Source organism: Mastigoproctus giganteus, chromosome 1 (assembly GCF_048544385.1).
Source record: "Mastigoproctus giganteus isolate SK-2022 chromosome 1, ASM4854438v1, whole genome shotgun sequence".
In the NCBI taxonomy this organism is placed as follows: domain Eukaryota; kingdom Metazoa; phylum Arthropoda; class Arachnida; order Uropygi; family Thelyphonidae; genus Mastigoproctus; species Mastigoproctus giganteus.
In genome coordinates, this window is record NC_143575.1 from 48,775,769 (window position 1) to 48,797,350 (window position 21,582).

The 21,582-nt window shown below is 36.2% G+C and overlaps 1 protein-coding gene across 1 annotated transcript in view; it reads left to right on the forward strand.

Annotated features, from left to right (window-relative positions):
• The window catches only part of sgl (UDP-glucose 6-dehydrogenase sgl), an 89,637-nt gene extending 70,480 nt beyond the window's left edge, over positions 1-19,157 (forward strand). The window contains exons 8-13 of the mRNA XM_090380067.1: positions 2,922-3,052; positions 3,329-3,424; positions 3,577-3,620; positions 5,735-5,826; positions 13,577-13,777; positions 19,065-19,157. Coding sequence (XP_090236193.1) covers positions 2,922-3,052; positions 3,329-3,424; positions 3,577-3,620; positions 5,735-5,826; positions 13,577-13,753 — 540 coding nt within the window. The 3' untranslated portion in view covers positions 13,754-13,777; positions 19,065-19,157. The remainder of the gene's footprint in view (positions 1-2,921; positions 3,053-3,328; positions 3,425-3,576; positions 3,621-5,734; positions 5,827-13,576; positions 13,778-19,064) is intronic.
• Positions 19,158-21,582: the final 2,425 nt, after the last annotated feature.

A 21,582-nucleotide genomic window follows, 5' to 3' on the forward strand; every position in this document is an offset into this window, starting at 1 on the left:
ATTTTGGAAAAAAATAATTCCGAATCTGTTGAAGTAATGGAGGCATGGAAACATTTCTCAATTGTGGACTGTATCAGAATCTTAGCTTTATCGCTGAAAGAAGTAACACTGTCAGCATTAAATGCCTGTGGAAAAATGTATGGCCAGAGTCAGTTCATTCAGGAAATATGATTGACCGGGCAGAAAATGGAATCGGTGCAATAGTAGAACTTGCTGCTTTTGTAGGAGGGGAAGGTTTTGATGATATGACTACTGAATCTCTCGTGGGTAGCACAGTTGACAGAACCGCCTCCCCCCACACCGGCTGGAAAATACCCGAGTTCAAATCCCATTGACGAAGGGAGGAATTTTTATGGGTCTTTTTCACAACGTGGCTGAGTTAGTCGGGCTTCGGCAAGGGTGACATGGTTTTTCCTCCCAGAAACTCAGGTTTTTCGTCCAGCAAAACAGAAAATTGACCTCAGGACATACGCAATATATAGACAGTATGCACAGAGTAACATGGCGTTAGTCACCGATGCAACTAAAAAAAATAAAAAAGATATGATTACTAAAGATGTTCAAGAATTACTGGTAGAAAAAGAAGCCAGCGTAGCGGATTTGGTGGGTTCAGGAATATCTGAACCCACGAGTACCATGGAAGAATTGGAAGAACAGATATTCCTGAACCCACCAGTACCTATTACAACATGGTGCAGATACGTTGATGACATCTTCACTGTCATCTCACGTGGCTCTGAAACAATATTGCTAGAATATCTCAATTCCCTGTCTGTGTTCATCCAGTTCACTCTAGAGTTAAAAGTAGACGGATCTCTCCCATTCCTGGATGTCCTAGTAAAACACGTGGGCCCACATCTAAAAACCTCAGTATACCGTAAACCAATGTGGTGCAGACAGTTCACAAACTACAGATCAGGCCATGCTCCTAGTCATCTCAACAGCACTGCCCACACTCTATTCTCCAGGGTTTGGAGCCATTCCAGCACAGATGAAGCTAGACGCAATGAGATTTCTAGAGTGAGGACTTGATCAATTGTGGCTACCCAACACACATATTAGACAAGTGCTTATTACAAGCATAGGAGCTCACAGTCCACCCGAGACTGCCATCAACTCAGGACAATGTACCCACCGCCTACATTCCCTACTATCCAGGCATGTCGGGTCTGATCTCGAAAATCCTCCGAGAATACCGCATAAAATGCATGTAGCTGCCTGTTATAAACTTACGTTCTCTAGTTTCCAATGTGAAGACCCCGATCACCTCTCTCTTACACAGCAGTGTAATATACCGCATAGCCTGCAAAGACTGACAGCTGCTACATAGGAGAGACCTTGAGATGTCTTCAAGACTGCCTTGCAGAACATGACAGAGCGATTCGCCTTGTGAGACCGACCAGTTCGCAATCGCGGAACACTTCCGGTCCACCCACCATGACCTCAATCCCATGTGGGACTATGAAGTAATTGAACACTCCCGACACTTTCACCACCGCCTCTGGTTAGAGTCACTCAATATATTGTGTAATTCGAGAGCCATGAACTGCTGCAAAGGCATGAGACTACACCCCATCCTAGAGGCAACCGTTTTAAGTCTAGACAAGTGCTGGAGTAAAACTATGCACGTCCATGCAGTAACAATGAACACCAGTTTAATGATTGAATGACCTACCTCGTGCCCTCGCACGCCTCACTGCATGCACAACAGTGTCCATTAGAATAATTTTATCTCTAATAAAGTTTCCATTTTCTGTTGACAAAGAGGCACGTTCAGCCTCGAAAGCTACAAGTATCTATTTGTGATTAAATATATTTTATTTTATTGGTTATACACCTAATAATTTGTTATCCTATGGATTCCAGTACAACAGGCCCATTTATCCTCATACATAAAAGCTGAAACTATTTCATTCTTACCAGTTTTACTTTCAAAAAGGGATGCTTTATGAAGTTATAGATCAAGATAGGAGCTTGTAAATCGAATGTCTAACATTAAACATTTTTTTTTTTTATAAAATCAAAAATTCATAAATTGGAGGTTTGTAAACTAGGAGTTCACTGTAATGTAATATTAATTGGAATAGGATAGAATAGGAATAGAAATTTTTTAACTGTATGTTACATTGTAGTATAAGTGTGACATTACAATATGCTTTTTAAGAATAATGTACAATAGTTAAGAAGAATATCAAGCGTTTTAAAGTTCCACATTTTTCTTTCAAAATCATTCCAGTAGAAAAGTGAAAGCTTGTTTCAGTTGAAGGCATTCATTCATAAATGTATAAAATAAAAACAAGCTGGTTTAAATTCATACGATGAGCTTTTATTGAAAAACATTTTTTTTTATTGATTCATACCTGCCAACTTTTCCACTTCCGTTGGAAGATTCTCAGTATTCATGCATCTTACCTAGTGTTACCTTCCTTCTGAATTTAAAGTGTGTATGTGTGTGTTAATAAATATGTTGTTTTATCTATCAACAAACTTCAAATTTGTCATTGCACAGCTCTTCTCTTATTTAGTGCTAAATATATGCATTAATTTCTTTCAGTTTATGTTTTAAACTTATCAGTTATTAAATACTAGAGGCAATTAAATTATCTGTATTTTACATTTGGTTTTAACTTTATCTGTCAAGATAACTAATTCAACCTTATAATTAGGGAAAACTTGCACTCAAATATATTGCAATTCTCATTAAAGTGTCCAAGAAACTTTTTGTGATTTTTCATTTTATTTAGCTGAAAGCAAATTTGCATTAAAAACCTTTCAAATTCAGAAAGTTGGTAGTTATATATACGTATAGTTGTATTGAACAAACTCTTTCTTTACCTGGTATAATTATAATTGTGTGTAAAAACTATTTTTTTTTTTTTTTTTTTAATATACAATTTGGTAAACTTTCTTTCAACGTGTAGGTCATTGAAATGAACAGTTTTCAAAGAACAAGATTTGCTCGTCGCATAACAGAGAGTCTTTTTAACACTATTACAGATAAGAAGATTGCAATTCTCGGATTTGCATTTAAAAAGAATACTGGAGATACACGGTTTGTGTAGTTTATTAATGTGGTAATTTATGCACATTTCTAGTTGCAGTTGCAGATTGTGTACAGTAGTGCCCACCTTTCATGACACACACACGCACACAAAAGTAGTGTGTCTTACTAATATTAAAAATTGTATAGATGTTCCTTTTAAAATATGAAAATAACTGTCAGTTGCAGATTTTGAGTCATTAAAAATGGGTCCTACTGTAAGCAAATAGCTCAAATTTTGGTAGCTTAAAATTTTTAATTCATTTTGTATATTTTATCCTTCAATAGGGAATCAGCAGCAATTTATATTTGTAAGCATTTGCTAGAAGAAGGAGCACATTTATGTATATATGATCCAAAAGTGAAACAAGAGCAAATTATAAAGTAGGTATTTAATTGCAGAATAGTCAGAATTAAGGCTTTAAGTATATTTATTTTATTAGATATTTTATTTTGCATTAATTCCTTTCTTTGAACAAAATAATTTAATCAAGATGCTAGTGATACAGTAATATTTCACTTAAAATTATTTTCAGAGATCTTACAAATCCAGATATAACAGAAGAAGAACCGGATAAAGGTATTCAAAAGATTTTTTTTCTTGCGGAACTTGTGTTTTATTTCTCTAAAATCTTTGCCCTATAAAGATTTTTATAAAACGTCAAAATCCATTATCCTTCACAGTACTACTTCATAACTGGAGCAAGATGCTATTACCGTATTTCCCCATGTATAAGACGCACCTTAATTTTGGGGCTCGAAATTTGAAAAAAAATGTATTACATAAAGTTATTGAACTCAAGTTTTATTCATCATAAAATTCATACAACTCCTCATAACTTGAATTCAGCACTGTATGAAAATCTTTGCTCAGCCATTTCTGGGCGAACGTGGCAAAACGTAACCTAATATACCGGTAACAAGTGCGAAACAATGAGCGCAAAGACAAAAAATGCGAAAAAGCGGGAAATGCAAGTAACAATTTCTACAACCACTGTATAAGACGCACCCAGTTTTTAGACCCCAAATTTTTCGAAAAAAGGTGCGTCTTATACATGGGGAAATGCGGTAATATTTGTGCTAAAGGATTTCCAGCAGAAATATTACAGTTCCTTTTAATGTAAACATGGTTCCTTTCCCATATCGGTTTCTTGTGACTGTCAAGGAACTGAGAATGGAAAAATCTGTTAGTACATGTATTTATAACTGTAAATTGAAAGCAAAAGAAAATGGGGCATATATTTATTGTATGGAATTGACTGAGATGACGTTCCACCTCTGAAGAACTCTTTCGTTTTCCTTCATTCACTTAAACTGAAAGTTTTATTTTTTGATAAGGAAGAATAATGAACTCAAGTTGTGTTGTTTCTTTTGGAAACAAAACAAAACAACTTGGGGAAGAAAATTTAAGTCTTTTCTTGAATCAGGGTCATATTTTTTATTAGGCACTGTACCTAGGACCTATGAAGTTTCTATGGCCTTCAAAAAAAATTAGGGCTCAAAGAAACATACTTCAAATAGAGTTCAACAAATTTATTCCAACAATAAAATTCTACAAACAAATTTTTAAATACAGATTTCTAAGAAAATTCTTTCTTTGGCTTTTTCTGTTAGCAAAATCATTAACAACATTATAAAAGTTCATATTGCAAGTAAGCTAATGGTGGAATAAATGTTGCATAAATAAGTTAAAAAATACAAATTTATAAAAATGCTTTCAAATTTCTTTTAAAAACAAAAAAAAAAAAATTAGATTTAACACAGGAGCATTTTAATGTGTTTGATATAATGTAGTAAGGTGTTGGACTGAAGAATAGCTAGGACCAACAAACACCAAACGAGCGTCTAGGGGTCTGTGAATACCAAAAAAAGACAGCCATGTCTTGAATCTGACAACAAAATAGCATATTGATGTGAAGTTTCAAAACCAGAGATTGCATACAACTCTCATTTTCTGTTCTAAACCATCAGTAACTTTAGTGGCTGACCCCTTTTTTTATTCAACTAACTTTGTTACTCTTCTGTGTGCTTTATCCTAAAATGAAGTAATGATCATGTACAGTATTCAAGATTGGTCTAATATTGCTTCATATAGTGAGATAATACTTCATACTTTATCCCTCAGCCGACCGAGCTAGCCAGGTGGGTAAAGTGCCTGCCTGGCAACCCAAATGTCATGGGTTTGAATCCTGCCTCAGGCTTGGCTCAGAGTAAAATGCAAAAACTTTGGGAGGTGCATTATGGCCACAGAAGCCGATATGCCAACAACTAACATTAAAAAAAAAAAAAACCCTTTATCCCTCCTTTCCAGCAGGGACAAAGAAGTGATTATCTCATTCTATAAAGAAATGGTTAGGGCCACAATTTAGATACTGCATACATATTTGGAAAACTAATTTCAGGAAGCCCATAAATCAGTTGGAAACAGTACACAGAAAAGCAAAATTAGTTGGAGATACAAAACGATATTCTCTGAAAGTCCACTTAGAAGATGAGAAGAGGCATATTATCCTTTTTATAATAAAAGCAATAAAGCATCTATCCATTCATTGACATATAAATCTTCTTCCCTTTCTTAAACAGACCTAAAGAAAAAGTGGTTTTTAGGTAGATTTCTTTAAATGAATGTTTTATCTATAGCGATAATTTAATTTGTTTGAAGTTTATCACATAAACTTTTCCTATTTTCTTAAGTTCTGCAGCTGATTTCAATCCACATAGATCCATATAGTGCAGCTGATGGTGCACATGCAATAGTGATTTGTACTGAGTGGGATGAATTTTTGGTAAGTGTAACAATGTTTTTAATGTGATATCTTTCATTGCCTGTTAGCCACTCCAGTTTTATTGGAATGGCAAAATAGGATATTAACTTGGAGTAATTAATAAATAACCTTGGTTTTAAACAGATCAAAATAGTTCATGACAGATTATAATTATAACAGGTTCACATTGCTATTGTGATGGAATGCTCTGCATAAGAAAGATTTACAGTCATTTAATATCTTTTTAAAAAATATGTAATATCTTTTAAAGAAATTGATTTTGTAAACAACATTAATTAATCATCTTTGATCTTTCTATATCTCTGTATTTTTCAGTTTTTTTTTTTTTTTTTTTTTTCTGATATAAAGTTCCAGATCATGTTAGCCAATAATATATAACCAGATCATGTTAGCCAATAATATATAATTGAACAAAATGAAAAAAAAAAAAAAAGAGTAATTTCTGAATATATAAACAATGAAAATTACATGAAAATATAGTTTTTTGCATTTCATAGAGGTATATGCAGTCTATGACATTGAAATTGCAACACCCAGAAGGAATGATCAGAAGTGCATGCAAATCAGCAGGAAGGCAGATTAAAGTATGGGGAGAGTTGGGCAGAAGCTTCAGCTAATTTAAAAATTAACATAGAGATTGTGAAGTTTGAAGCAACATGTGTGATGCAGTTAACAGACTTCTGTCTTACAAGTACTGACTTCAGAGTGCAAGGAGATTGTAGAGAATGCTGAGACTTCATGTTTAACACTGATGTCAGGAACTTCTACAGAGAATAGATTATATTGGCCTTTGAGAGCTTGGATGGTTACTTCAACCTATAGTGGGTGGTGACAATATCACAGTGCAATGTTGTTGGCAACAACGGCAGTAGTAAGGTATAAATGCTCATCAAATGGGTTGTGAAGCACAATGGAGGACTGCAGAATGGCAGGGTCATCTTATCTGTCAACAGGTTTACGCTGCACCTACAGCCATACTGGCTACCATCCAACAGGTTATGACATCAACTGGCTATCATCCACCAATCCACTACATGCTGACTAACAGAAGGGAGCTGCCATATACACTGGTCATTGCATCAGTTACTCTTGACTGCCACCTGGATACATAGTGGCATCAGGTGGTCTTCAGTGATGAATTCTGCTTCAGGCCCAATAATTACTGCATAGATGTGCGGTGATGACATGGTGAACGTAATGATCCTAGAACCATTGTTGAATACCATTAAGCACACCCTGGTGGTGTTATGGTGTGGAGAGTAATCAGTTTTGATAGTCTGCTGTCATTGGTATTCATTAGTAGCAATCTGACTGCTTGCTGTTATGTCACCAAGATTCTGGAACCTGTCGCTCTCCCCTTTCATACTGGGTTACCTGATGCTATTTTTCAGCAGGACAATATCTGAACACATATTGCAGGGATTTCCTCTTAGTATTTTTATGGTTTGGATGTACTACTGTCTTGGCCAGTCAGGTCCCTGGATTTCTCCGTGATCAAGCACATATGAGCCATAGTTGTGCACCATCTGCAGAGCCACCTGCAGCCAGCACAGAGTATGGATGTTCTGCATGACCAGGTACATGAGGCTTGGTAGAAATACCACAGGAGGGTATTCAACACATGTTCAACTCAATTCTGATATGCTAAGCTCAATACATCTGCAACTGTGATGAATATATATCTGTCTGTTGTAAGCATCATTTTGTGTCATTAAATGTGTTCACACACATTAGCATCTGCAACTTTTATCATGTGTTCTTTAATGCCTTGGCTCTCATTAATCAAAATACCCTCTCAAGATTCTGCAATTTCATTATCACGGAGCATATGTGCATACTTATCTGTGGCTTTGTATGAAATACATTGACCATATTAGTATCTTTATTGTAAGGTTCATAGGTACACGCAGGTACTCTAACTTTAAAAGCCCTTCATGGCACTAAGCCAGGGGTTATCGTTGTTCCAACAGCCCTTGTTTTTTATGTATTTGTCATTTTTCTCCTGCTGCAATTTATTACCTAGAAAGATGAGTGATATATTAGAAAATTATTACAGGAAATAGTCTGATATTAACCAGCATTTCAATAAACTGTACCCAATTGCAGAGCAATCGGGTACGGGACATGATACTGCCATGGGGGATGTCTTTGTGTGTGCATGATGCAAAGAGTGTATCGATATCAGGCAACAACTCAGCGTTCTTGGGGGCCTATATGAGAGCTTGAAGGACAGGGTGGATGCCCTCGAAGAAACTAAATTGAGGGGGCCCATCAAGCTCTCAGCTGCCCACATCAACGCCAGAGCTTGCACTTGGGCATCACGTGACACAGAGGCAACCCCCAAGGCAGAATGCGCTGGTCCCGAAGGAACTAGTAGTTGTTGGTGACTCTATTGTCAGGGAAACGGGGAACATGCTTTGTAAAAAGGATAGGTGGAACCGGACCAGGGTATGTCTGCCAGGGGCAAAGGTTGATGACGTCGTAGATCGAATATCATCTTTTAAGGGCACAAAAGGTGATATAGTTGTACACGTTGGCACTAATGATATTAAGAGTAGGAGACCGGCAGAATTACTTAACAAGTACAGGTCACTGTTGAACAAAAGCCGAGAATTAGGGTTGAATTTAAAAGTGTCTGCAATTCTGCCCAGACACGATAGGAGGGAGTATATGATGAGAGCCTTGTCGATCAATTCGGCCCTGGAAAGATTGTGCAAGGCTCAAGGGGTAAAATTTTTATCAGCCTGGACTGTACTTGTTAACAGGAGAGATTGCTTCTACAGGGATGGGATACACTTAAATAGAAAGAGTGCAAGAATATTTGCTGATGCTATCGAGGCAGTGTTAGGTGGGTCGGAAAACTGCTAGCTTGGGAGGGGAGACAAAGACCAATAGATTGACAGTAGCCACCGGCAGAGGTGAAAGAGATTCTTGCACTGCTTCTATTAGAATGAGCAGAAGCCTGAAAAACAAGATGCTTGATATTTCAGAGACTGCTGGGAGCCATTGTGGTACAAGTAAACACATGGGTTGTGTTAGGGTAGCTAAGAATAGAAACAGGGGCAGGTATACTTGCGTGTACACCAATGCTAGGAGTTTAGTAAACAAATTTGATGAATTTGAGGTATTGCTCAAAACATCAAAGGCAGATATTGTTGGGATATCAGAGACGTGGTGTCACACAGATATAAGGGATGCAGAACTGGAATTTGGGGAGTACAGGGTCAACAGAAAGGATAGACAGGATAGGAAGGGGGGAGGGGTTATGCTATTAGTTAAGAAACACATAAAAACCAAGGAAGTGAAGCCAGTCGACATCGCTGGACAGTGCAGTGTTGAGTCAGTTTGGTGTGACATAAGCATTGGGAGATCAAAATTGAGAGTAGGAGTGTGCTATAGTCCTAATGACTCTGATGAGTATAATAAGAAACTGTACAGGGAAATAGAGTGGGCCAGTAAATCAGAGAGTCTTATAATGGGAGATTTTAATTTCCCAGATATTGACTGGAATTTGGGGGCTGGTCACTCACACACTAGCAGGGCTTTTGTGGATTTATTGGATGATTGTTTTCTACATCAGCATGTTCGGGAGGCAACTAGAGGGAGTAATACTCTTGATTTGATTATCAGCAGTGATTCTTCATGCATTAAGAATCTGCAGATAAATGAACCGCTAGGTGGCAGTGATCACAGTGTGCTGAAGTGGGATTTACTCAAAGAGGTAACTACCATTAGGGGTAAAGGGAAGAGTTATTGCTTCCGTAAAGGCGACTACGATGGACTGAGACAGTATTTAAATTCTATACAGCGGGACCAACTGATGATGTTACCAACAGCAAATTCAAAATGGGAAGCATTCAAAGAACTTATCTTGGAAGCTACTAGGCTTTACATACCAACTAAGAAATATTGTTCAAGGTTTAGGCCAAAATGGATGTCAGATGAACTAATGAGGCATATGGCAGAGAAGAAAAATGCATGGGATACTTACAAATTAACACATGACACAGAAGCCTATGATAGATACAAGTTGATATGCAACCAAGTTACAAAGAAGGTTAGGCAGGCGAAGGCAGATTACGAGAAATCCTTGGCAAGGGATGCAAAGAAAAACAGCAAAAAGTTCTTTACTTATGTAAACTCTAGAAGGAAGGGGATGAATCAGATTGGTCCACTTGATATTGATGGGTCAACTGTTGATGATCCTGCTCAGGTAGCTAACAAACTAAATAAATATTTTGCATCGACATTCACACATGAAGAGTTATTCAGCGAGGGGGAATGCCAGAGGTGAAGTAAACTCTGGCAGTGAGCTTGATGATTTTGTAATAACTGAGAGGAAAGTGGAGGAGAAATTGTTGAGGATAAACGTAAAAAAGGCACTCAGGGTGGATGGGATCTATCCAGTTATATTAAAGGAGGCAGCAAAGGAAATAAGCAAACCCTTAGCCATAATTATGAGAGCTTCCTTGGACTCAGGGGAGGTACCCATAGACTGGAAATGTGCAAATGTGACCCCAGTTCACAAAGGAGGATCAAAGGCTGACACAAGTAATTATAGACCTGTGAGCTTAACTTCTGTTACAGGAAAAATTAATGGAGGCACTGGTTAAAGAAGCACTGCAGGATCATCTAGACAAGACTTCAGTTATAGCTCAGACACAGCATGGTTTTGTTAAGGGGAAGTCTTGCCTGACCAATTTGATTGGATACTATGATGCAGTCACAAAAGAACTGGATGCAGGGAATAACTTTGATATTATATACTTGGATCTTAGAAAGGCTTTTGATACTGTTGCACATGGAAGACTGCTACACAAATTGGAGCAGTGTGACATTGGAGGCAAATTGCTGCTATGGATAAAGGGGCGGTTGAGGGGGAGAAGACAGAGAGTGGTAATCAATGGACACTGCTCATCGTGGACTAATGTTATTAGTGGAGTCCCTCAGGGCTCAGTGTTGGGTCCATTATTGTTTTCTGTATTTATAAATGATATTGATGGTGGTATAACAAGCTTAATGTCCAAGTTTGCAGACGATACAAAGGTTGGCAGGGTTGTCAAGGACACTACTGACACTATGCTGCTGCAACAGGATCTGGAAAGGTTGAGCAGATGGGCTGAGAGGTGGCAAATGAAGTTTAACATTGACAAATGTAAAGTACTACACATGGGAAACAGCAACCCCAGAGCATCATATCAACTCTGTGGTACTACACTGACAGTGGTAGAGAATGAAAGGGAATTGGGGGTGGTTGTGCAGGCAGATATGAAGTTCTATGAGCAGTGCAGACGGGCTGCAAGAGTAGCTCATGGAGTATTGTCAATGATATACAGGAATTTCTTCAGCAGGGATAAGGAGGTGATTATTCCGTTGTATAAGGCAATGGTCAGGCCACACCTAGAGTACTGTATACAGGTGTGGAGGCCTCATTTCAAGAAGGATGTAGAGCTGCTGGAATGAGTACAGAGAAGGGCAACAAGATTAGTGAATGGAACAAAGGGGTGCTCTTACGAAGAAAGGCTTAAGTTTTGCAAATTACAGTGTCTGGAGACTAGGCACCAGCGAGGTGATCTGATAGAGGTGTATAAAGCCTTGAATAGTTTGAGCATGATCAATGCTGATGGGATTCTTCCTCTAGGTCAGAATAATCACCTGAGAGGGCATAAATTCAAATTGAGGAAAGACAGATGTAGGATAGACGTGCGGAAATTTGCCTTTAGCCAGCGGGTGGTTGGTTGGTGGAAGATTTCCATCCCTTGTCGTGGAGGTTGATAGCCTAAATAAGTTTAAGGCTCAGCTGGACAGGTATTTTGAACGAACAGAGGGGTGAAGTGGAAGTGGGTTTTTTTTTTTTTTTTTTTTTGGCTGATGCTGCATAAGCTTGCTTTCTTGCATCAAATGCCTCTACTAATGCTAATGCTAATGCTCTTTATTCAAGTCAGGGGTAAGATACATATAAAATGTTTGCTGACATAAAGTAAATGATAAATGAAGCTGGAAAAAGTCAACCAAGATAATCTCTCTCTCTCTCTCTCTCTCTTGAAAGAAATTCTTGGATGGAAAGTACTTAGCATGCAGGGACATTATCATGATGCAAGTTCCAATTCCCTGAAGCCCACTTTCCAGCGATATTGGACAAATTCGTAGTGAATGATGCTCATTCAGTTTAAACATCAATAAGCATGAGCTTTGCATGTTATCAAGATTCTCTTTCTTTTTTTGAGGCTTGTAGAAGATAGTCTGCCATTGAGAAGATTGGCTTGGTTTCTGGGTCATAGTTAGACACCCATGATTCATCACTAGTAATGATGGAAGGAAGAAAGTGTGAGTCATCAGCATCACATTGATGTGTGAGAACTCCCCATTCTGTGTAATCATGAGTGAGGACATACAGCACAAACATAGCTGTAACATGTAACATTCTCAAATATTGTGTTAATATTGATTGACATATCCCATATGAAATACCAATTTATTTCTTCACAGATAGTTAAACATTGAATACTCCTAATGAGATCATGAATATGAATGATTGAATTGGTGATTCTTGAAGTATAAGGGTGGCCAGAGTGAGGTTCTACTCTGACAGCCAAACAGCTCTCAATAAACTTTGAGAACCATTGAAAAGTCTTCAAATAACACACAGAGCATCTTCTTTGAAAGCTGTTTTTAACATTTCACTGGTTTCTGTTGTACTCTTCCCTAATTTGAAACAGAAAATTATACAAATTTGCTGCTCAGTAAAATCACTCATGAAACACATAAAACATTGTATTCAAGTTACGATAATTCAGATTGGCTGCAGATAAACAGGTGATTCTTGTGTTACTCTGTCTAGATGAGCCACCAAATATGTTGCAACAAGCTATAACTCACTATGATGCTGAAATATTAAGATATAAAGTCAGTCCTTGAACATTTGATCACACCTGATATATAGATCAAATTAAGATGAAGACAAAAAGAACAATGGGAGTGGTGACAATTCTTAAGAATTTATTAATGTAAATTATTATAGTTAACTGGGAAGAAGGGTGCCAGAACGTTCTACAGCATGCCTGCAGATCATAAAACTATTATAATAAAACTTCCTTATTTTTTGCAGATACAGTATTTTCAAAGTTAGCAGTTATGTATCTGTCTCCTTTGTATAAAATCTACTACATCATGCATGATCCAACCTTCAGCATATGATTAGTGGTCACAAAATGTGCTGTTGGTTGGATCATTATATATTTAGTTCAGGTTCTCCCATTACTTTCTGTATTTGCAATATGTACGGATGACTACAATCTGCAGTGGGGATTTTGATAGGTCCCCTCACATAGTCAAAAGTCCATGCCAAAATGTGCATGGATTTGTTGTATGTAGTTCTTAATACCTCTCTGATAATGAATAAATACTGCTGTATTTATCCAAGGATCATATGCATAGCAGAATATGCTTGAAATATGTACACTTCAAACTCTCACACTTACTCTTCAAGACTGAATTATCATAATGATTAGTTCTGCATATGCTGCTGTTCAATTTACTTTTATAGAACAACAACAACAAAAGGGAGAGCCTGTTATTGCAACAGTAACATGGCGCAAAAATGATGCATTTGATGATTCATCCCCTTTGTTGACTAGCAAATTTTAAAAAAATAAATAAATAAATGAAATTATGGACTTCACTTAGAAATACCCTGTGTACATTAAGCATGCAATTGCTATGTGCTAATCTGTTTAAAATGTTTCATTAGCTTCTGGACTATAAGAAGATCTATGATAGCATGTTCAAACCAGCATTCTTATTTGATGGCAGAAAGATGTTGAATGTTGAAAAACTTCAGTCCATTGGATTCCATGTAGAGACCATAGGAATGAAAACATGTCGCCCTTCTATTAACAGGAATTTTGCTGATCATCTAGTTTGCTAATGATCTTTTATCATTAGTTAAGTGGTAAGTTATATATTTACATATCTCTAGTACAAAAAATAAATTGAGTTTTTATTTTTTTGCAAAATCAGTTATCAGGTTGGTGTATCAAGTCAGAGGTTTCCAAACTTTTATATTTTGCAAACCTCTTAAAATATTTCATAAATTTCATCCTCCCCCACAAATAAACAGATTTGATGTAAAATTTAGCTATGGTATATGTACTTTTAATAATATATACCTTAATACATTTAATTTCAAATATTGAAATGAAATATAATTCATTTTTTTTATTAATTATATTGAGGCAGTTTTATCCAACCTTTGGCAACCCTGCCATGTGCTTACAAAATCATACAAATAATAGAGAGTAAAAAAGATAATTGTTCTGATCAGGAGTATATTATACAAAGCATAAGATCCAAGTAGCTGCTCAAGCTTATCCTTAAATATAGTTGCCATTGTAGCTCAAGGAGTTACCATTAGGTTTACTCACTGTTATACAATAAAATACAGTTAATATCTAATATAACTTTTATGCAGAAGTGTTAAAAAAAAAAAAAAAAAAAAAAAAAAAAACACCATTATGAAAGTCTTTCATAATCATTTCAAGAACCTAGCTTTCTGTGGGTATCCTTTTCTTTTAAATTGTTAAATTTTAATATGCTTTCAAGGAGTCACTTTGAAGAAGTAGAGTTCATTTTTATGTACTAATAAAGGTATACATTTATTATATAAAATTTATCTCAGTTGTTATGTTCACTTCATGTATGTATATGTAAATAAAAGCATACTTTTTTTTATCAATCAAAAGAATTTCAGTCATCAGTTGTTTGTGTCTTTTTATAATTAGTAGTAGTAGAAGAGGCATGTGGTGCAAGAAAGAAAGCAAGCTTATGCAGCACCAGCAGGGGGGGGGGGAAACACCATTTCACACATCCGTTCCCTCTAAGCGTTTATCTAGTTCCTGCTTGAATTTATTTAAGCTATTAACTTCCACAACGACAGACAGAAGTTTTATCCAACAATCAACAACCCATGGGCTAAAAGCAAATTTCCATACATCTATTCTATAACTGTCTTTCCTCAGTTTGAATTTATGACCCTTCAGGTTCGTAATCTGAGCAAGAGGAAGAATCCCATCAGAACTGAGCTTAATCAACCCATTCAATGCCTTATACACCTCAGTCAGATCATCTTGTAGGTGCCTAGTCTCCAGACACTGCAGTTTGCAGAACTTAAGGCTTTCTTGGTAAGACCACCCTTTCTTTCCCATCACCAATCTTGTTGCCCTTCTCTGTACTTGTTCAAGCAACTCTACATCCTTCCTAAAATGAGGCCTCCAAACCTGTATGCAGTACTCAAGGCGTGGCCTGACCATTGCCTTGTACAGATGGACAATCACCTCCTTTTCCCTACTAGCAAAATTCCTGTATATCATTGACAATAACCCATGACCTTCTCAGGCAGCCTGTTTGCACTACTCAGAAAATTTCATATCTGACAGCACAATTACTCCCAGATCTTTTTCATTTTCTACCACCTTAAGTGTAGTACCACACAGTTGGTACGTTTCTCTGGGGTTACTTCTACCCATATGCAGTATTTTGCATTTGTCAATGTTAAACTTCATTTGCCACTTCTCAGCCCATCTGCCTGAATTTTTTAGTTCCTGTTGCAGTAGCACGCTGCCATTACTGTCATTAAAACCCTGCCAACCTTTGTATCATTTGCAAACTTCGACATTAAGCCTGATATAACTTCATCAATGTCATTGATAAATATACAAAACAACAGTGGGCCCAACACCGAACCCTGAGGCACTCCACTAATTGATGTTGTTGTTATTTTAGGAGCATTAGTAACTAAGGCCATATTGCTCCGGGGATACGCGGTGGTCATTCCCTGACCTTTCCGCATCCTCCGTATTTGGTGGGCACAGGCTCGAACCCTTGTCTAATCAAGAAGCGTGTGCTATGCACTGCTGCTCTTTCCCATCTGGCTACGGAGGTGCCCACTCCACTAATAACATTAGTCCAAAAAAAAAAAAAGCAGCATCCATTGATTACCACTGTTTGTCTTCTCCCACTCAACCACCCTTTTATCCATTGTAGCAACTTACCCTTAATACCATAATGCTCCAATTTGCACAGTAGTCTTCCATGTGCAACAGTGTCAAAAGCTTTCCTGAAATCCAAGTATATGATATCAAAATTATTTTTTGCATCTAGTTCCTTTTATGACCAAATCATAGTATCCAATCAAATTTGTCAGACAAGACTTTCCCTTAACAAATCCATGCTGTGTCTGAATTATTACTGCAGTCTTGTGTAGATTATCCTGCAATACGTCTGTAACCAGTTAGTCCATTATTTTCTCTGGAACAGAAGTTAAACTAACCAGTCTGTAATTACTCGTGTTACCCTTATATCCCCTTTGTGAATTGGGAATACATTTTCACATCTCCAGTCCATGGGGACCTCCCCTGAGTCCAAGGATGCTCTCATAATTACAAAAAAGGGTTTGCTTACTTCCTTAGCTGCCTCCTTTAGTATAACTGGATAAATTTGATCCACCTCAGGTGCCTTTCTTATATTTAACTTCAATTTCTCTTCCGTTTTGCTCTCAGTTATTACAAAATCAGTTATTATTTAAAAACTGTCTGAGACCACTGAGACAGTTTTTAAATAATAACTTTTTAAAGGTGGACCTTTACGAAAACAAAAACCCTTCCCTCTTGGTAGTTACATCTTTAAGTAAATCCCACATCAGCAAACTGATCACTGTCACCTAGTGGTTCCTTTATCTGCAAATTCCTATTGCATGAATCATCACTGCCGATTATCAAATCAAGAGTATTACCCCCTCTGGTTGTCCCTCGAACATGTTGCTGTAGAAAACAGTCCTCCAATAAATCCACAAAAAAATGCTGGCGTGCGAGTGACCAACTCACAAGTTCCACTTAATATCTGGAAAGAAAATCTCCCATTACAAGACATTCTGATTTACTGGCCCACTCTTTATTTCTCTGCACAATTGTTCATTGTACTCATCAGAGTCTTTAGGCCTATAACACACTCCTACTTTCATTTTCTCTTTCCCAGTGTTTGTCACATCAAACTGATTCAACATTGCACTGTCCATCCATGTCAACTGGATGCACTTCCTTAGATTTTGTGTTTCTTAACTAACAGCATAATATCTCCTCCCTTTCTATGCTGTCTATCCTTTCTGTACACATTGTACTCCCCAAATTCCAATTCTGCACTGCTTATATCAGTGTGACATGATGTCTCTGATATCCCAACAGTATCTGCCTCTGATGTCTTGACCAGCACTTCAAATTCATTAAATTTATTAACTATACTCCTAGCATTGGTGTACATGCAAGTTACTCAGCCCATGGATTTATTTGTTCCATGATGACTCGCACCAGTTCCTGAAAACCCCAGCACCTTGCTCTCCAATCTAATAGAAGCAGTACAAGAATCACTTGCACCTCTGTTTGCGGCTACTGTTAATCTTTTAGTCTGTGAATCCCCCCAAGCTAGCAGTTTTCTGACCCACCTAACACCGCCTCAATAGCATCAGGAAATATTCTTGCACCCCTTCTATTTAAGTGTATCCCATCTCTGTAGAAGCAGACTCTCCTGTTAACAAGCACAGACCACGCTAAGAAAAATTCTACCCCACGAGCCTTGCACAAACTCTCCAGGGCCGAGTTGATTGACTAGGCTCTCATCATGTACTCTCTTCTATCATGTCTGGACAGAATTGCAGACACTTTCAAATTTAACCCTAACTCAATTTTTTTCAACATTAACCTATACTTGTTAAGTACATCTGCAGTTCTCTTACTCTTAATGTCATTAGTGCCAATGTGTACAACAATATCACCCTTTGTGCCCTTAAAAGATTATATCTGCTCTACAACATCATCAGCTTTTGCCCCTGGCAGACATATCCTTGTCCTATTCTACCTGTCTCCCTGACAATGGAGTCACTGACAATAACTATTTCCTGAGGGACCAGCATATTCTGCCTTGGAGATTGCAGCCACTCTGGTGTTGAGTTAGGTACCTGAGAGCTTGATGGGTTTCCCACTTTAATACCTTTGAGGGCATCTACTTGACTCTTCAAACTCTCACAGGCACACATCAGAACACTGAGTTGGTGCCTAATTTCTTGACATTCTCTGCACCTAGCGCGCGCACGCGCACACACACACACACACACACACACACACACACACACACACACACACACACACACACACACACACACACACACAAAGACATCCTCCTTGGCTAGATCATGTCCTGTTCCAGAATGATGTGCAAGCATTTCACAAGCTACACATTTTTTGAGACTGTGATTCGTTGGAGAACCGCTGCCCTCAGTTCTCCCCCAAGCCATACACTCTTGCTACTTTGTGCCCGTTGCTTTGCTGCTCTAGTCTGGGACATGATATCCAGTTCAATACAATGAAAATTGATAAGATTAATCAATTTAATTAATCAATTATCAATACTACATTATCTAATAGATTTCTAAATGCAATGATATGTACTATGCTATCTAGTTTTATGTTAGCTACCTATTTACCACAATTAAAAATTTGAATTCCCTACCACTCACTCTGTACTGTAACAAGCATGATTTTAACAAAACAATGGTTTTACCTATATTAAGTAGTAACCTACAAAATCTGTCTAAAATAAAAATAACAAGTGTAACTAGGTCTATAAAGCTACTTATAAAGTACAATATAATATGACAATCAAGTAAATAAAATGCCAAAATAATACTTATTTCTTGGAGCTCAAATTTCACTGCATCCACTTGCACTCAGCACCCTCCACTGATTCTTTGGCTATGATTGGTAAGTATAACACAACAAAAAAAATTTATGGCTAGTTGAGTGGTTAAAGAATTCTGATCATAATATTAAAAGTTCTCATTGCTTTAATGGATCTTTTATTAGTTAGGGCCTTAATTTCATGTTTCTAAAAACATTTTCTTGGTTAAAGGCAAACAAGGGAACTAAAATTAGTTGAAACAAGGTCCAGAGTAAAATAGCATTGTAACTCTTTACTTGGCTCCTGAGTGTTTTGCAAAACCTTTGCCTTTATTTTATCCTGAGGTTTTCTATACTCAAGTTTTACTATATATGATGTTTTCTGTATGACCTTAATTTTATATTTCACTTGAATACTCTTTTGAAAGTTATCTGGAAAAGCATATTGTCACAAATTAGCAATAAAATATTATAATTAAAATATATTTTATTGTTTTTCTTTTTTTCTTATAGAACATGAAAATGAAATTCATTTGTGGCCATTTAAGATGTTAAACTGTTTGAACAGCAGTGCCATATGGGCAGATAATGAATTCTGATTCTGCAACAGTTTTTAAAAAACGTTTTCAGCTGGTCTGAAAATATATATTCATATTTTATATTTATGTTCCTAACTGGATAAGTACAGATATTATTAACTTTATTTCCTTAGATTGTTTTTATAACCAATGATATCTAATTGCAACTTGCTTTTATGGTTTCATTTTTATATACACTTCAGTCGTGTTTTGTACAATTTTAATTTATATTTTTTATTGCAATTTTGTTTTATAAGGGTATTGAAAGAGAAAATTGAAAGTTATTAAGTTTTTAAGTTAAATTTAAGATGTTAGTTCTTGAAATGATGATCAAACATGTGCTGGTTTAATATTTTAAAGTTCAGTTAATTTTAATGTATTTTTTTATTGCCTTTCATTGTTCAATTCTTTTTCCATCATGGACTGTTATTTTGTTTTCTGTTAGCCATAGAACACATTTAACTAATTTTTGTCACTTTAATTATAAAATATTTTCAGTTTGTATTGATGTCATAATAAAACCCAGTGCAATGTACTCATCAAAGCCAGAACATTGTTGGTTACATTGTGCTGAATTTTAAAAATGATGTGAATTTGCTGATTTTTCTCTTTGTAAAAATTCCTGCAATTGTAAACATGGCCTAAAATCATATACACACAAGTATTGTAAACATGTAATTGGAAGTGGTGGGGAGGAATTATTTTTTGTAATTCTGGTTTGACCATATATGAGAAATCTAAGATTTCTCATAATGTTCAAACCAGAACACTCGGATACTTTTTTAGGATTTTGTTTTCTAATACCATGGTATACTTTTTAGCCCCGTATGTAAATATTTACTCAAAAAAGATGTGGGTGGTCATGTGGATCTCTAAAAAAACACTTTTTACATACTTCTCTCCCTCATTTTTCCCCATTTTTAACAGTGGGCAGGCCTCTAATAAAATATTGTATTCATAATGACATTAGGTTTTTTTTTTTTTATTTATTTAACTTCATAATGTAAATATTGTGTGGCCAGTTTTCACTCTGCATCCTTAGAACAGGGAGGGAGGCAACCTTTTCATTATGGTGAGCACCATATTATCTTCTAGAATATTAAGTTAACATTAAGTTTGTTTCTGGAATATCAGACAAGCATCCTTACATTTTTGCAAAGATAAGGGAAGTAATTGGTAGAAAGTTAACATTAAATTTTTTAAATACATTTGAGAAAAAAAATTAAATTCCTCTTGTCTGATTTTCACTTAATATTGTTTTGAACACCTTTAAAAATAAAAATGTTTTATAAACACATTCATGAAAACAGATATTTATTCAACATATGAAATCTGAGAAGTCTCACAACCTGTGCATCTGCTCGTTACTGAAGTGATTCTTGACTTGACTCACCAAATAACAGTTTTCAAGTGGTTTCAGACTAATGATAACTCACATGAAAATGAAGAAATAAATTAAAACCCACAATCACAAGCATTGTAGAAGAGCTCTGTGGGCTGTTCCAAAGCATAATGGTGGTTGCAAGAAGCAGGTAGCCCCATGCTTTAAAAGCTTATAATATAACCATGAATAGATATTTTTCTTAATTTTATTTTTCTAGTTAGAAGCAGTCCAAAAATAACACATCATATTCATAAATGTGGTAATTGTTTAATATTTTTAAATTTTGTAACACATTGTATTCACACTGTAATTTTTTTTTTAAACCCCAACTTTGGGGCTCTTTTCATTACTTGTCAATAATACCACAGCAACTTCAAAAATAACATATACTCATTTTCTTAATAGTATAATAGTGATTTTTTATCTCAAAAGATATTTCATAAGCTAAGTAGTTATGAGAGGCAATCTTCTCACGAGAACTGTCACTTATAATGCAACTGCATAATCAACACTTCTGACTGAACTTTTTTTTCTATTCAGTAGTTTTAAGAATTATAGAAATAAAATATCGCATTGATAAAATCAGCAGTTATTTAAAAAAATAAAATAAAACTTGCATGAGCTAACCATATAGGAGGGCTTATTTTTCTAGGCCCCAACTTTTGGAAATATTTTGCCCCTAGTTAATAATAATGTAAATGTAGTAACCAATGTATATTCATATACTGTAAATAGTTGAATACATTTTATGAATATTAGTAGTCATTTAAAAAAATATATATAGCACCTAACTGTTTTTGCATACTGATTTTCACACTGCAACCTTTAGAAACCCATATCACTCTCTTGAACAAATGTTTCCCCTTTGTTTTTCATTATCAACAGTGCTCAAACATAAAATGTCATATACACAATGGTAGTAGATATTTTTAAAAATTCATAATCTAATTGGTCATGTGGGATTTTTTTAGCTCACCTTTTAGACACTTTTAACACAGCTACAAATACAAGTCTTTAAATTTTTTTTCCCCCCTTGTCAGATACATATCAAAGATGCTGAAATTACATT